At 27.5% G+C, this 18,808-nt stretch overlaps 2 protein-coding genes across 3 annotated transcripts; one reads left to right on the top strand and one right to left on the bottom strand.

The window, feature by feature from the left end:
* Nucleotides 1–8,684: 8,684 nt before the first annotated feature.
* On the top strand, nucleotides 8,685–11,955 carry LOC132926702 (uncharacterized). Of its 2 annotated transcripts, XM_060991103.1 has the most exons (3): nucleotides 8,685–8,798; nucleotides 8,883–9,228; nucleotides 9,604–11,955. In XM_060991103.1, the coding sequence occupies exons 1-3, from the start codon at nucleotides 8,745–8,747 to the stop codon at nucleotides 10,926–10,928; spliced, it is 1,725 nt and encodes a 574-aa protein (XP_060847086.1). In that variant the 5' UTR covers nucleotides 8,685–8,744; the 3' UTR covers nucleotides 10,929–11,955. The 2 variants fall into 2 exon arrangements, with proteins under 2 accessions (XP_060847086.1, XP_060847085.1); XM_060991102.1 differs by having other exon boundaries at nucleotides 8,883–11,955.
* Nucleotides 11,956–15,216: 3,261 nt separating this feature from the next.
* LOC132927116 (mucin-7-like) lies at nucleotides 15,217–17,876 on the bottom strand. Its single transcript, XM_060991577.1, has 2 exons — nucleotides 17,722–17,876; nucleotides 15,217–17,249 (listed from the first exon to the last, which is right to left on the bottom strand). Exons 1-2 carry the CDS (start codon nucleotides 17,776–17,778, stop codon nucleotides 16,221–16,223), a joined length of 1,086 nt encoding a protein of 361 aa, XP_060847560.1. The 5' UTR covers nucleotides 17,779–17,876; the 3' UTR covers nucleotides 15,217–16,220.
* Between the last annotated feature and the right edge of the window lie 932 nt (nucleotides 17,877–18,808).

The following is an 18,808-nucleotide window of genomic DNA, read 5'->3' as shown; positions in this document are numbered from 1 at the left end:
CAGCGAGGATAATGACCTATAATCAACATAAAAATCACCGAAAATGCAATCACCGATCTCCAGAAAGTGAGAGGTGATTTTTGGTAGATAGCTTTTATGGAAAATTTATTTAGTATAGAATCGATAATACCAAATCATTTTTATTATATTAAGTTGACTTTTAAATTTAAATAAAAAATATTACACCATATTCTAATTACCATTAGGTAATTGGAATTTAGCTTTTAAAATATACATACCTATTCTGTTTTCGAGTAAATGGTTATTATTTTATCAATTATTTAGAGCTCACGATTAAAAATATCTCATATTAAAAAAAACTTGAATAAAATTGCGTCACAAGAACCGAAGAACCTTGCAGTAAATTAGAACAAGTAGTTAATTCAAAACTAAAAATAATAGTTTGAAACGTCTGTATTGTGATTTTTTGGATTTCAATAACGTAGTAACTTAACGTTAGACTAATATAATGTACTTGGTCATTATTTGGTACTAACCATGGTAAGTATTTACATGTCACGCCATCCACGCCGTAAAATATTATTGGCCACTAGTGCGTTTCCCGATAATTGTCGGTAAAAGTGACTTAATAGTCAATTGAACGGTTAATATACTAAATAGATATACTAATGATGAGTATAGGTACCCAGTGCCCCAAAAGGGGGAGGGGTCAGGAGGTTAGGTGCTTCAAATTAGGTGCTTACAACTTCGAGTGGCCCGGCGTTCGTGCAAATAATTACTTCAAAATATTTTAGAAAATTTTTTAAAATATTTAAAATTTTTTCAAAATCCAAATATTATTTTAGGATTTTTTTAATCAACTCGAAAATTATATATCTATAGCTTATGATTACATCTTAAATATTATGATATCACACCCAAGGTGGATATATATTATATATACGTATATTCACCTTGATCACACTAATATTAATAATTTGAAAACAATCGATCGCCTATGAAATTTTCTCCCTCTTTCCCGAAATAGTAACCAAAGTTGGTTTATTTATAAAATGTATACACGTGATATTTTTTTCGTAATAATTTAGTAGTGTAATACTTATGGAAGAATATTTAGTCTAATCATAAGTTGGTTTTTATTTACATATTATATCGTGATATTATTATCATATATTTATTTTGTGTAAACGTACAGTTCTACTAAACCATCATAGACGTATTAATACATTTATTAATTTATTAATATTCCTATGGTTCTACACTGTCAGTACTCAGTAGTCTGTCACTCTAAAAGTAGTGGTATTACTGGTATTGACTATTGTCTATACGGATTTCATAATAACAAGTCTATTAATGACTATGGTATGAACAAAATAATAATCTGAAATACAAATAACATTTATACTTATACAATAACTGATAAAAAAATTAGAATCTAAGTGATAATGTGTATTAAGTATTATAATTTATAAGTTTATCAGAACTATACATACATTCAAATATTATATAGTATAAGTTATAAACTTATAACAATCATACAATTTTATTTTTACCTAACAAAAATGTTGTATAACTTTTTTTCAAGATTGTAATTTTTAACATATATTTTTAGTGTACCTATACTAAATTTTGTCAAATATATACTATATAGTATTTATAATCAATGGTAGGTTAAGGTACTATGTATATAATATTACACGTGTTTTCAATTTTTAAGGGATACCTATAAATTTGTCGATATTTTATTTTTTAATTATACCTACTGTAAAATCTATAAATAAAACTAATATTTAAGGTATATTTATGTGAAAAAATTAATTGTTATTTAAGAGGGGCCCGAATTTAGTTCTGTACCAGGGCAGAAAATGTGATGTGGGTACCTATTAAAAAATATTTATGAGATATATATATATATATAATATAATTAATTATATAATTCGCCGTAACAATTTGTTCCGTTTAATAATTATTATGGCGTGTACATGCATTTGGCATGCACTTCAGTCGCGGGGAACCGGTTAATTTTGTCACAGACATAATATTATTGAATAACTATTATTTATAATTATATACTTGTATTAATTTCTCATGACGATAATAGTTTTATTTTTATTCGGACAGCCGGTTTACGCATACCTACAATACAGAAGTCTTGATATTTCGTTTTTTACAAAAAGCGTTATCCGTGCTTGGAGATAATTACAATATTATTATCGTCAGATTATAACAAACCCGTTGGTTGTTTTGTGGCCATGCAGCGAATACTTACCTTGTAATATAGTTGTAATAATCATATTCACATAAAACAAAATATACGAATAATTTTAGATAACTGAACGTTCTACATCCGATGATAATACTTTGATAAAGTGTTATTACTTATTATTATACGTATTATACATATTTTATATATATTTTATACACTATTTTAATTTACGTGTTGTAATTACTTGCCGCGTGCCATATGTCGCGATTTATTTTGTCAACTATTTATAACATGTTTCTACATAATATATATATAACATATTGACTATAGAGTCATATTTTAAGGCGGTGGCGGACTGGCTAGGGGAGTTGGAGAGATTTATCTTCCTATAGGCCGGTGAAAATTATAATAGTATGCGTTGTTTCTGAGATGTTGGAATTCTGGAAGGCTTAATATCATCATATTACACTATAATTAATATGTTTAATTGTTACATTATAGTAAATATACGTATATCACGTACCTACTGACAAGTTGACAAATATGTTTATTTATTTATTATACGTTCATCGAGCGTTGATGATAATCTCAAAAATGTTCCAAACCATGGTGTATGAGTGCGCGTGAAAATTTCAGCTGTTGAAAAACAAAGTAAATATTTAATGTAAAGTAAATTAAAAATTATTAAAAGTAGATTGTGTTCATCAATTGGAAATGCAAAGTTAGAGGCATTTATGCATATATGTAGCCAGACGTTTATATCAGGGAGCCACACACCTGAAACCGGTCAGATAGCCTATACTTCTATGTCTATGTAAGTATATAAAATATTAAAATAATATACTAAAATAACTTATATTGATATTAGTTACACAGTATGTTGAATTCATTTTTGACGAAAATCTTGCATTTAAAAATGTTTTTTGTTTATAAAATATGATAATATAATTATATTATGATTTAAAAGTTTTAAGTAGGTACCAACGAATAGAAATTTTTTTTTAATATTATTCAATAAATTACATAACTAGGTAGGCATAATAGAGTAATAAGATAATTTATAAATTGCATTAATTTAGAAAAATGTTTTTAGATTATGAGTTGTTTTATTAGATCAATATTGATGATATCGATGCTGAAGAATGAAGATGATGATTCTGGAGGTAACAAGACATCTTGTGGAAGACGTGGCTTTAGTCTGCGCTTCTGTGGTTTTTTTCCCAATATTTTGAAGTTCTGTTGTGTTAAGTTCCGAATGGCATTTTTTGAATTGTTCATTGATCCATGTGGTTAGGTATGGTATTCCAGTGTCGTTGTGGAGTTGAATGTTTCGCATGTACCATGAGGCTTCAATAATATTTTTAAATTACATCAAAAAACTAAAATATTTTTATTTTTCGATTAAATATCTAATTTCGTCCAAATTCTAACTTAAAATATCTATTAAAAATAACTATTTTTATTTATTTTTTTTTAGATTTTTTGGTAGCCGTGAATGAACTTCTCACGAGAAACAATTTTTTTAAATTTGTAATCCTTAGTTATTACAATTAATATTTCATTAATTTTAACTGCAAAATAATATGCAAATTTCATGATTTTATCAATATTTGAAGTTTAAATAATTATAAAAAATTGTGCTTATTTATACTAAATGTTTTTTAACTAATATTATAACCACTTATGAGGAGCCTTGTATTATAAAAAATCGTTTTTTAATTGCAACGAAAATCATTTGATGAACAATCGTTGATTTACATGTAAATATCTAGTGTAAAAATTTGAATTTTAAGCGCTCATAAAAAACTAATGCAACTTTCCGCTTAACTTTCTTTTTGTCAAAGGTGGAAGAACTTATGAATAATTTCGTATTATTTTAGATTTCAGAAAAAAATATTTTTATACATTTCTAACTCAAAGTAGTTTTCAACTTTTAGCCATATTAATAAATGTTGTCAATTCATGGCTTGTCCTAGATAAAGCTCGCAGGGTGTGCATTTTTACACGTCGAGGCCTTGCTTAAGCATTTATGTTAATGAGTGTTTAGAAAGTACTGTTGGGGAAAGTAGACTTTCAAGAAATAATAGAATATGTGAAGCGAATTTCCCCATTAATATTAAAATTATTAAATCAATTAAATAAGTAGATAAAAATAAATAAAAAATAGTATTTTAATTATATAAATTAATCAAATTTTTTCTCATTATAAAATGTAAGTGCTGCTACTATAGTGGCATAATCTTTTAAAAGGATGCTAAACTATTGAAGAGCTTTTGTTCTCAAATCCTCTCCTGATTTCTATTAATTGTCAATAATACGTTCAATATGGAGATAAGTTAAATTTTGTTATCATTGCTTTTATAAATTCTATAGAACTAAGGTTACTTTACAAATTAGATGTTGTTACAAATTTGTCTATATACTTGGGCCGCTAGATTTTCGAATCTCCCTGTGCCGATCTGTGTCCAGTTCGCATCTATGTAAGGTCTAAAATAATGAAGAAATTACGTAACCGTTTTAAGAATTTTAATATCTGCACTATAATTATTATTTAATGTTATTGTTTTTTTTTTATCAATGAAATATTACATCTCAACCGTTATAAAACGATTAATTATTAAAATTGTTTGTGTTTCGGTCACTTAAAAATGTACGAGATAAAATGATATGAAACGAATTTAATCAAATAAACGAGGAAGTTGGAAATAATTTAATATTCGACCAGATTTCGTGTTAACAGACAGAGCGTGGTGTGATTAAAACGCACGAAATCGGAAATTGAAATTTGTTTTTATGACTTAACGTTATATGAAATTCAACGAAGCGTATTAATTTCACAATGATATATTACACTGGTACACACATATCGGCTATCGTATCAAGTTCACTCGACAACCGACTCTCAGATAATGAGACGGAATCAAATGAATTCGGTCATTTAATACGATATTATGCTATTATGATATATTATTTAATCACATATAGCTATAATACGAATTCGCTATCGGCATATATATATATATATTATATATGTATAGTAGGTACGCCGCTCGTCGCGTTTACCACACGTGCACATACCGTTTGATTGGTCCACATTACTTCGATTTTCCGATTTTCTTGTGCCCAATTCTAAATGAGTGATAACTTATAATTAAACGGTTGCTATACGATATTATGCGATCGTTTTGTGATAACGGAGAAATGTATACAAAGCAGAATTTTTGTCGAGTTATAAAAATATTTTATCGGCTATTATATATTATAATATTATACTCGTTTCAACGAATGTTTCACACGGGAAAAACTAAATGGTTATATCAATTCCGTTCGTAGTTGCACCCATATTCATTGTAATTTATATATTTATGTATAGGGCAATTGTTATAAACTTATAAACTATAATAGTTGAAAAAAAAATACAATTGTATTATGCCGGTAAAAATACGATTAATCGTATTATTATATAGTTATTTCAACTATATAGTTTTTAATTTATTTAATTTAAAAAAAAATTATAATCTCTAATAAATAATGAAGACAGTATACACTATACTGTACAATTGTCAATAGTAGTAATTTATTTTTAAATTGTAAAATTAGGTATATGTTAAATTTGGTACGGCATGTCCTGTCATCATATAATATTATATGGTATCTATATATTATTGTACTCCGAGATTTGAGCAATAAGCTTCTAACAAAATAGCTATTTAATCGTAACTGTGTGGTTCGCGTTCAGAATGCTCTTGTATTCACAAAATGCAATAATATTATTTAAATAAAAGATTTGATTAATCATTAATTACCACATCTAATAACAATCTAAAAACTTGGTGAAGTACTTGGTAATTGAATATTTTCAACTATTTTATATGTGAGGTATTATTATTATATTAGGTATTATTTAAGTATATGATATTTTTATTAACTATCTGTATATTATTAAATATTTATATTGACCATTACCCGTGATACATTGTTATGGATACATGTTAGAGATCATTAATATTTGTTGACAAAGGTATGCAAATAAAGAATTTTTTTAGCAAATAATATAAATTATCGACATGTTTGAATTGAGTTCTAGGTGGTGCGCATTAATTTTCAATGATTGATAATATTACATAATGTAAATAAGAAAATATATTTTCTTTGATTTAATAAATACAATTAGTTAATATGTTTTAAATATATGATATGATATTATACTGATCATTGATGTGTAAAAATATTATAATATTGATTTAGGGTTCAGGGCGTCCCTCCTTAGTCCTTACGTCTTCGATACTGAAATCAATAAATTCTTACGATTATTAATTATAAAAGTGTTATAATAACAAAATGAATACCTAGATAAAGCGATAAAGTATAGTGTAACACATTTTTATGTGTTTTATTGGTTTATATAATTTTTTTTAAATTTTAGGTACCTAATTAAGGACTGATTATATTATTATTTAGTAGAAACCATCTTCTATGGGGTATTATAATAGATGTAATATAATATATAATAATAAATTATGGTCATGTTAATAATGCAATTACTTTGAAATCCCGCATAAAGCTGTTAAAATAATGTATTACGGTTTGCGAGGCAAAATAGTAATATTAAATCTAGCTATACTACCTATTAATATGATGTACGACTACTAATTGTCACTGTTAGCAAAAGCACCCGATTTGTATTGATTACAAACGCTCTCCGTGATAGACCATAGATCGTAATTAACAGTGAAATATTATTATTTTATAGCTTATGCTTAGTGTACTGCTATTATAGTCTCTGTATAATATATTATTATTATACACTACATTTCACGTCTACAGAACACTATTATGTTGTAATAAATGTCAATTGCATCGCAGTAACTCTATCTCTGCAAAAATATTACATAATCGACTGTGGTTTAGGTAGGTTCGTGCATTTTGTTGTCAACGTTTACTAACAGTCATAATTAAACGTCAAGCTGTAGTGGCTATAAACTTACAAAACATTCTACATCACGTTATTTAATATTAAAAACTATTTCACGTAGATTATATTTCTCTATATTTACAAAATATTTATGTATCAAATAGTATATGTGAGTACAAATTATTTCGAAAATCCAATTTTTTTAGTATTGTTTTTTCGAATAAATCTTAAAATATCATATTTAAGGGTGTTCGTTCAAATTTAATAATGTAAGGACTTATACTGAATAGTGAATAGTATACATTTATTATGGCTGAGAAAATGGTGAATTTTCGTGTTAAATGTTGGGCCCTGAATGGAGCAATAAATGTAGGTAATGTTTTTAAAATCGTGTGTGTATATGTGTATGTTTTCTTTATACTGACAACATCTTCAGAAGTAGTAAAATGCTTCAATATTCAAGAAATGATGTATAGCATTTTCGCTCATTTTATGCTAAGAGTAATTACTTATTATAAATAATTTAGTTTATTTTTATTAGTGCTTGAAGTTCAAGTATAACAAAATAACGAAAATTTTAAAATTATATTTTACTAAAATATTCATAAATTTTTTAACTAGTAAATAAAATAAAATTAAACATGAAGTATCTTAATAAATATTTATTCAAAAACCTAAAAATATTGAAAATGCATATCCAAAATATTTTTTTATAGATATTTAAATTTTTGTATTAAAAAAAAAATGTTTTTAGTTATTTTGTTGTAATTTAAAAAATATGTTAGGTAAATATAATTTATAATTTTATTATAATATATTATTATTTAAGCAGTTGAAACTTCTGCCACTGAGAATATCATTATTTACTATACGCAATGACATTTTCAAAATATTAAGATTAATTTTAAGCTTTATTTAATACCACTAACCTATTTATACCGTTCTAATGTACACCGTATATTGACTTATAAGTTTTGATCTTCGGATAATAACAGCAATTATTATGATTATATATTATTAGTTATTATTTCAAAATAATAATAACAATAATAATAATAATTATGTGTGATTTTTTTTTTTTTTTTTTTGGTAAAAATTAGTGAAAACTACTGTACTACTACTGTAATATCAATATAAACATAATTATATAATAAAATATCTTTAGAAATATAGGCTATTAGACCGTCTACGCTCAATCGTATTTTGTTTGCAATGATTAATCATATTATTGAATTCAAATTTAACACACCCATAACAGCGATCTACTCAATGAGAAGATACAGTGACAACCACAATATATTTGCGTTTCCCGATTCTTTATTATATTCTTACCTATGGCTTATCATGAATAAAAAAATAAACGCAATCATTATAATCGTTATTCATTAATATGAGATTTGATTATTTGATTATCTGTTGTATCCTTGGTGTAATCTCAACTACTGTAGTATTGCATAAATATGTATATTTTGAGTTATTCCACAATTATACTTGACACCTTGATAAAATATTATGTTTACCGGATATCTGTTTGATGTTGTAATAACGTGCTTAGATAACATTTATTTTATCGATATTTAATGTTATATAAACCCTAAGAAATACAATTTCTAGTAACAGTCTTTGTGCTACAGAATAGCAGTACATGACTTAAATAATATTATGGCGGGCTTAAAGATCTGTATCATAGCAGTTCTGACGTTGCAGGTTGCTAAGGTAATGAATATTATTACTATTTTTATTTTTTAAATAAAAAATTACATTACATTTTAATGAAACATTTTATTTGGTGTGAATTAGGATGGTGTATTTTCGTGTACATTGCGAAGTCATAAACATGGTTCATCTCATGCATGTTTGCCATCGACATCTGATTCTACTCCTATACTAAATCTCACACCGGATTCGAAGCCGCATTCAATATCTCCTCCTTGTGGTTCTTCGGGTAGCCCGAGCTCTTGTTCACCGAGTGTTCGTGAAAATGGTACAGCTATTTCTTCTACGCCAACCCTTTCTCCAGATATGTCTTCACCAGGATCAAAATCATTATTACCACCTACGCCATCAGCACCTTCTAATAATACGGACATTTTAAATTCTATAATTCAACTTTTGTCGTCTCCAGCATATTCTACTTTACAGGCAGGTAAAGCACCAACTTCTGATAAATCAATCTTACCCTCTTCATCTACATCGAATGCAGCACAATTGCCCGCTTTTGTTTCAAAGCCACAAACAACATCTTCACCATGTGCATCAGACTCCTCCTCAAGTTCTTCAAGCATTTTACCAAATCCGTCATGTGGTCCAGCCCAGTCCATTTTTAGCACCGTTCCGACTCCACAGTTGTCAAATTCAGCATCAACACCGCCTTCTGTTACTAATACTGACATCATAAATTTTTTGCTCAATATGTCGTCTTTAGTATCGTCGCCTTCACCTCCATCTACTTCTAAACCGATGCCTTTCTCACCACCTTGTCATCTATTAACGCCAACGTTAAATAAAATCGTGGTTCCAGGTACAAAACCATGTGTTATATCACACCATGTTACGCCTTCATTGAGTATATTACCACGTATACCACATGGTTCATTCTCGCCACCTAACCATCAATTTCATGAAGTACTTCCAGTACCAGCTCCTGAGAAATCCCCCACACTAACTCCAGCGTCATTTCCAGAGCATGGACCAGAAACCGCACCAGAAGAATTTCCAGCTGCAAGTAATGTGCCAGTTTCAATACCAGTAGTAACTGAAGTTGAAACTCCATCTTTAATTTTTGGTTATAATCCAGTCCTTATAAATCTTTTACTGAAATTATTACAGTCCAATCAAGCACAAACGGTTTCATCTTCTCCTTTAATACCAACTAAAACTTATGATATACACGCGCCAAACGTAACTCCTGTATCTGTTCCAAATATAAAGCCACATACTATTTCACCTGCTTGTTCATCGTCTGATTCGACAATTCCTTGTTTATCAAATGCCTTACATAATCAATCAAATAGTTCGATTACTCCTCTTCAACAAATAATGACGTCTTTGACACCTCTACCTGTTTCAGGCATATCTTCTGGTTTTAATCCAGAATTTATGAAATTAGTTATTAAAAATTTGTTATCTAATCAAAATTCTTCTTTAACTCCATTGTCGTCATTAATTCCACTTATCCAGGCTAAATTAAATACCACTTCTACCCCTAGTCCAATACCAACGTCTACTTTTAATAGACCACTATCCGAGTCAAATTCTAATGTATTCAATACATCGTCAAATAATACATTTGATTCAGCTCCTGGTCCCGCCGACACAAATCAAAATTTATCAATTAATAATAATCAGGATCTCACAAATATTTTAATCAAGCTTATGACCTCTTCCAATGCTTCAAAAACGTCCCTCGTTCCATGTTCATCATTACCAATCTCATATTTTGGTTCTACATTAAATACTACTTCATCATCACCTGTTCTTTGTATACCATCAATGTCAGATATTTTAAGTCAATTTCCTAGTTATAAACCCGATTCAAAACCATCTTTATCTAGTCTAATCTCAAATCCCATTATTACACCGTTATCAAATATAAAGTCATTTCCTGAACGAGTACCAAATTTAATTCCAACACCTACCTCGTATCCTATACCGCCGTCATCGGATATTAACTTATGCCGTTCGAAACACAAAGAACTACTAAAATTGTCTAGTATGACATCAACTGGTGTCAACCCATGCCTTCAAAATGTTAAACGACCGCACACACCACATTTACCATTACCATGCTCACTACCGAATACTAAATTAAGTTCTGGTTGTAAGCATTTATCACCCGCCATCTAATTAAATTAAATTATATTTGATATAAAATGTAATATTGGGCAACATTGACTGTTATAAAAATTATAAAAAGTTATATATAAATTAGGAACAATTAATTTTGTAATATTATATGGTTGTTAATTTGTTATAAATTAAAATAACGATTTAGTATATTATCGTTTAGGTATATTATGTAATATAATCATAAATAATATGCTAAATTTATTCTTTATTTAATTATGTTATTTATTATATTTGAAATAAAATGTACCACCAGGAGTATAAAATAATATAATTTATCATTATTAAATACTTTAATTTTATCTAAATTTTGGTAAGTTTATTTTGAATCAAATTTAGTTACAACGTTACAAGAAATAATTGTTTTGAACATTTTAAAGTAAATACTTAAAAAATTAATTAATATGAATTGTTTATTATTAAAACTATATGTAGAACTACTAAAACTGCAACTACTAGAACTGCAGGATCAAATAAACGAGTTGATAAACACTAATTAGTAATTATGTATTAGGTAATTTATTATACTATCAACATATTAATATATTATTGTAACCATCGTTTAATATCCTAGTACCTAACCGCTAACCTGCAGTATTATAGGTACGCAGTACTACTAATAATTACTATAGACATTATAGTAATATGACCGATATATGCTATACATTATAAAAAAAAAAAAGAACCATCTTATTATCAAAATTGTATATTTTGTAAATGAAAAAAAATTGTATAATCAGCCCCCCCCCTCAAAAAAAAATTCGCTCTACACAAAAGCATTTCATCGACTATTTTTTTGTAGTTTTCAAATTTGTTATTTAAATTATAAAAAAGAAATAAAATATATTTGTATTTTTAATTAGTTGATTTAAGTTTGACTCACCTTAAATTGTATTACTTTGTAAGATGAACAGCTTTCTTTTATTAATACTTCACAAATAAAAATTATTGTAATTATGAGTTTTTAAAACGAAAAACCAGTTAGCATTTTGTAATATGATTATGTATTAAAATTTATATTTTGTTATTTATAACTACAAACACATTTTATTTAACTGTTACTTGTTAGTCAATACGTTATATTTAATGCACAGATTTATATGCACAAAAAGTATTGAAATATACCACATAAATATGCATTAAAAATTATGAATATAAGGATCAAATATAAAATATAAAATAAAAAATAATATATATAATAATAATATTTGTATTGTTTTATTTTAATAGCCAATCGGTAGAAAAGAGGTAAGTTTATATAAATATGAAACATACTATGTTTATTTATTAATAAATACATTTTAACGTTTCTTTTTAAAAATTAAATAAGTACAGATGAAAGATTAAGTAAATATATATATAAATACAAATATAGATGTATGTAAAATAACATTTTACAATTATTTTAAATTTAAATTATTATGATTATTAAAGATTTTTTACAAAAGTAAAAATAAACTATGAAAAGGAATAAAATATATAAAATTACATACAAATTAAAAATTCATTCTCTAGTCATACCTAAGTCATAAACAACATTAACTATTTTCAATTTTCTATTTATTGTAGTATAGGTACAAATAAAAATAAAAATATGTTTTATTTAAAAAATTATTGATCATGTTGATATATTTTAACTTCAAAAACAACTCATGGGTTATGTGGAATATTATATTTAATTTTCAAAATATTTTATTAAGAACAATTTTTTTTAACTGTATAAAACACCATAGATTGCCTAAAATTCAAAAAGATATAAATTACTTAAAATAAGTGGTTGCAATACGAGTACACAAGTGATTATTTTTTCAATATCTATCCAGGCTATCATATTACTAGACCATAAATGATAAAACTATTCTATATGTGCATACGAGAAGTTTAACATAATACATAATTAAAACAACTCGATTTAATACATAATTTAATACAATAAATAAATACCTAACTATATTTGAGTAAAAATTATATTTATTGTAATTTAAATAAACTCTGAATTTAGTAAATAAGATAAACCTTATAGTCCTCAGTAGGTATATAATATATATCCTATATATTATACATTTATTAAACACATATACCTATCTGAAAGAAAAAAATGATTTTCGTAATAATATTTGAATTATAAGTAGTTTACACAATATAAATTGATATTTACATTAGTATGTACTATTGGGTATTCTATAATTAATATGCCACAAACGTACATTATAAAAACACACATTATTTTAAATTTTGGGTTTTGAGATAACAGTTAAGATTGTTGGTATTTTTATAAAGTGTAATGTGTAATATATGCAAGAGCGTACTTAATGCAATTTATTATGTGTACAAAAAATACAAATACACCTAAAGCTACAGACCGTTACTCAGTAGTTCGTACTCAATATTAGTTATTCAGTTAAGTATACGTATATTGGTATATTTATTATTTGTATATTTTTATACATATATATATTATCCTGTAAATATATATTTATCATATATCATTATTTATTCATTTGTATTGTACTTACGAGATGAGCAATTAATACTAAAAAACGTATAGGTAGTTTTTAACATTTGGAAATTTATTTTATTATACTATAAAAAATTAATAAATAATAATAACATACTTAAATGCTTTAAAAATATATATATTGCAGTTGCTGAAAGGGAAGAAATATCTTACTAAAAAATTGTCCTACTCCGTTGAATAGTCACATTAGTCGAGTAGGAAATGTCTGGAGAAAATTTCCTAGTTTCACTTAAAATAAATTGATTTAAGTGATTTAAGCATATCAATTATAAACTCGATCATAATATTATTATTACTGATGTTTCCAAATTCTGGACAGATTAAAATAAACTATATGAGTTACGGATGAAACGATTGAAATCTAAAAAGATGACATATGAATTGCGGAGAAATATACAATAATAATTTTTATGATATTTAAAATAAGCAAAAAAAAAAAAAACAAACTCATAAAGAATCCATTCATTAATAACAAAATGTTACAAAATTTAAGTGATGAAATTAATATTTATACAGGGTGTTTCAAAAAAAAAAATTGTCACAAAATCTATGACAATTTATTTATAAAAAAATATTCACCATCCATGATGACAATATTATACTTTATTTATTAATAAAAAATAATTTAAGAATGAAGACTGCTCTTTTGTAAGATGTAAATATTTTCAACTTCACCTAAAAATTTTTTTTTGTAGATAACTCATCTTAAGTCCCGAAAAAGTGGCGAAGGGAAGTATTTGTTTCCGCAACTAGCATGGTTTTTATTAACTTGATGCCCGCAATTATACAATATTTTGATATCTAACGAAACCTGTTTCGCAATTGTTACGTTATAATACGTTATAAGTCTAAGTTTGTCTGCAATTAGTATGTAGCCATTATTATTTTAACGAAAAAAAAAGACCTAAAAGAAGGAATATGGAAACAAGAAAATTACTAACGAGTTGTAAACTTAATACACTAGGTATATAAAATGATTTCAAATTTATTAGAAAATGTTTATTTTTTATTGTTAGAATATATAGGTACGTGGTTTTTTATGTAGTAGTGGAAAAGTTTTTATTGGTTTTATAAAGGTTTTTTATCTATACATTATATAACTTAAAAAAATAAAAATTGTATTTATTAATTACATACTTTAATAACTTTGATATAAATAGTTTAATCGATACGGCGCAAACGTGTATGGCAATGCTCTAAGGTCTACATTTTTAGGTTGTCAATAATTTACCAACAAAATATATTATACAAATATATATTATTAATAATTATTTAAAGATATTAATTAGGGGTGTTTTACCTTTTAGTGAAGCCAATGACGTCGATGTTAGTTTCAACTTTCAAATAGTAATTGCTAAAAATAAAATCTGTGTTTGGAGGTACCAGTGAACAGTGTATTTGTTACGCTAAAATACGGGATAAGTATCATGTATGTACTTACTACTTATATCCTATAACTTGTATACCTTATCTTACAAATTTGCATCGTCCGGCACGGTACCGCCCACCTAAATTTTTTTATATTGCATCCGTAATACATAATGATTGGCGCCATTGAGTAAAGATCTCCCGTAGTCCAGTCTAATATTTAAATAGTGTATGTCTGTATACAATTTATAATTTTGCAACAATACTTGGTACGATTGTATACTATAAATGTATTATCCATAGCGTGAGAGGGACCAAATAATCTTCAAGTCTAATTATTTATCCGTCATTGTGTATAGGAGGATATTACTAATTAATCTTAATAAACTAACATATTAGGTATATGGGTTTCGTAAAATTTAATTTCAATATACAACAGTTTTCGATCAATCTCATTACGTACATAATCATACATGATGTATTTTATAACTCGGAACGTAAATACGCGTATTATTCGACTCATTCTGACTGTGTTCATTTCAGTAGATTAAAATAAATTATGTATTGACATATCTGTTATAGTTTGATTACGAATCTTTAAATAGTATATGTAACGATGTAACATGTAACCACGTTAATGATTTCTTCAAGAGTTATCATAACTTGACGACTTAACTACAAAACTACTATAAAAAAATAGAATTTATATAATTTAAACTATATAACAAACAAATTATATACTTATCAGTTATCGTTAAATATTATTTATTCTTAACTTTGTAAGCAATAACCAGTGATCTCTATCAGTAACTTACTATATTTTTATTTCATAACATATTTCAACACAATATATGTATTCGAACTATAATACGTATACATTAATAATTTAAGTTCTAAAGTCGAAAACATAAATAAACAATTTAAATTAAACTGTTTGTTTAATTAACAAAATATATTTTCACTATTATATATTAATTTATATTTACAAATTATTTGTAACAATTTTGGTACTCTGGATAGGTAAGTATAAGTATACTCACAATAAAATCATTTAGGTACTCATTTAAAATAAAAAAATATAACTTCAATTTTACTTAATTTAAAAAAAAATGTTTAAAAGGCATAATAATATATTATAATATGTTTATTGCTAAGGCACTATAATATGGTACCCCATCTATGTGAGACAAGAAAATTATTAATTTCTTAAAAACCTACATACTTTTTTTTATAATTTTTTCAATAAGACACTTTTTAGTCAATAACTATTCATTATACATACATATTTTATTCGTACTAAACTATATAAAAGTGTATACTATGCTATATACATACGAACATCAAAAGTGTACCAAGTATATGTTTAGACCATAAACGGAGAACATGTAACTGTTGTTGACTGGAATTTATACTATGATGCTTGGCGTTGTAGTGTTTGACGGAAGTTGCGAAAGTGGCGCTAATGATTCGACGGCGGAAGTTGACGTGGAGACAGAATCGGCGACCGGTACAGTGTCCGAGACTGGCACTGGGCTCGCTGCAGGTTCTAACGCAGAACCGGAAGCTTCTGGTGCAACGGTAGACGAGTCGACAGATGCCACAGCAGCAACGTCGGCCGACACGGAATCCGTTGACTGGACCGCAGCGTTAGCAGGTATGCTATTGGTGTCCGTCGCTGGAAATGTGCTCGACGGCTCGGAGATGGCAGGTGTAGTTTCTGTTGAAGATGTTGATTTTGGGACGTCGACAGGCACTGTCACTGTTGTTGATTCTATTACTGCTGCTGCTGTTACTTCGATTTTAGTGTTTGGTACGGTGATGTCGCTTGGGGGTGGAGCAGTGATATGTGCCGCCGGAGTGGGTGACAAAGAAGGAAGTAAACTGTCTGAAGGGACTGCAGGATTTATTAGATCGGAGCCGGGTCCTGAAACAGACAACAAAAGTGAAAGGAGCTGTTGTTGGTCAACCGGGCTATTCTGCAGGTTAGGCGTTGGAGGATAAGGAGTATAAGGAGGATAAGTAGTGGGCGTTATTAGTACAGGCGGATTTTCAGGCATGGAACCACGAACTGGCGAGCTCAACGGCGGCAACGGTAGCGTATGTGGTGGTTCCAGTTTAGTTAAATACTGGAGCAAAAGATCAAAAAGGATTTTGTCGTTACTGGAAATACCAGAGTTAGGCGTTAAATGCTGCGGTGCCGTGACCGGCGGAAGTGTGACTGCGGGAGCTGCAGGAATTAGTTGTGAAGATTTAAACGAAACTGGTGAAATACTTGGAATTTTATTTAACACGCCTTGGTGTTGCAGTCCGAGTTTCGGTGTCACACACGGAGCTGACGTGTGTCGCGAATTTGCTAACGTTGGATCGGCGGCACCCAAAATGGAACACGCAACTTTGTCCTTATGATTTCGCAGTGTACACGAATGGACGCCATCCTATATACAAAAACAGTGAACAATATTATAAAACGATAACACATTATATACTATTACTCAGTCTATTAAACGTAAGTTACTCAATATTTTGAAAAATATTAACATTTTTGAAAATTATTATTTTTACACAATTTATTTTAAGACATTAAAAACATTTTTCTAAAAAAAATATATTTTTATTTTTTTTTTAGTGACAACATGCATTTATTTCATTTAAATACTTATAACTAATAAACTTATTGTTCAAAATTTGATTTTTAATATAGTAAAATGAAATTATAAATGTATATTGTCATTCAAAAGATAAAAAATTATAACGATAAAAATAGTAAAATTTATAATTTTTGTTTAAAAAATTGGTTGTGTAACGACTAAAATTAAATAAAAGAAATATTTTCAAAAACGTTAACGTTTTGTGAAATAATGAGTGTTTACATTGAATGGATCGCCCCGTATTGTTTGTATAAAATACCTGCGCGACCTGCAACGACACGACTACTGCTAAAAAAAATGTCAAACCAGACATCATTCACACAATATGGGCAGTATATAGTAAGTATTTTTTAAATCGTACGACAGAGTTCCGCTACGCACTAACTGATTTGCTCGATTGCACTTATTTGGGTTTATATAGGCACCTGCCGTTAAATGTCGATAACACAAACGTAATCGCGGCACGTTACAGCCACATCAAATAGATTATGCGATTTTATATTCATATACAATAACATTTCAATAACAAGGTATCAAATATACAACAGTCGGAAATAGGAATGCAGGATATGATGGAGAAGAGATAGAGGTTCACGCATTTATGTAATACTCCGATAGAGATACTCGTGATATTATATGGCTATCAAGGATAAAGCGCGTACCTCTGTAAAGCGTTAGTAATCTCATTCGGCGACGCGTTTTTTTTTTCACGCTAAGACTGGACATTGTTGGCGGGCAAACGATTTCGGTTAACTGCAGTTTAATAATTGTAATTGCCCAAATATTATACGGTTATAATGAGTATAATCTACACGTGGTAAATTATTTAGTATTACCTATACTAGCTAATGGTTATACTACGCTAAAATGTATATATATATATATATCGAAAATACATAAGTTTTTCTAGGTATTAATAATATTATTGCTAAATATTAAGTATCTATTTAAGATTCGATTTTCGATAGACTATAATATATAATAAGCACTTATTGAAATTTATCATTGTTTAAATTTAACTCATACAAATTATATATTATACAATAACTTATTCACGAAAAAATAAATCGCATCATATTAAATGCTATAATGTTATATGTAGGTAGATATAAGTATATACATATATATGCTATGTAGTATGAATAATATATATAGGTAGCAATTTTTAAGGTTCTCTTTTTCTTAAACACATAATATATTTATAAAAAAAAACATTAAAAGAGTTAACGTCTTACTAAAATTGCTACTCCGAACTAGGTTTTAATTCAAGCAATATGGTGGACAGAAAATAAATACATATTCCACGTAAATAACTTACAGTTATAATAGGTAAAGAAACCTACCTA

The sequence above is a fragment of the Rhopalosiphum padi genome, chromosome 3 (genome assembly GCF_020882245.1).
Source record: "Rhopalosiphum padi isolate XX-2018 chromosome 3, ASM2088224v1, whole genome shotgun sequence".
NCBI lineage: Eukaryota > Metazoa > Arthropoda > Insecta > Hemiptera > Aphididae > Rhopalosiphum > Rhopalosiphum padi.
Note: the sequence above shows the minus strand (reverse complement) of the source record. Positions and strands in the feature narration are given on the sequence as shown.

Coding starts and splice junctions, on each gene's coding strand:
- LOC132926702 (XM_060991102.1), top strand. CDS start 8,745: ATGGCGGGCTTAAAGATCTGTATCATAGCAGTTCTGACGTTGCAGGTT. Junction 8,799..8,882: donor TGACGTTGCAGGTTGCTAAG/GTAATGAATATT, acceptor GGTGTGAATTAG/GATGGTGTATTTTCGTGTAC.
- LOC132927116 (XM_060991577.1), bottom strand. CDS start 17,778: ATGATGTCTGGTTTGACATTTTTTTTAGCAGTAGTCGTGTCGTTGCAG. Junction 17,250..17,721: donor TGTCGTTGCAGGTCGCGCAG/GTATTTTATACA, acceptor TTTTGTATATAG/GATGGCGTCCATTCGTGTAC.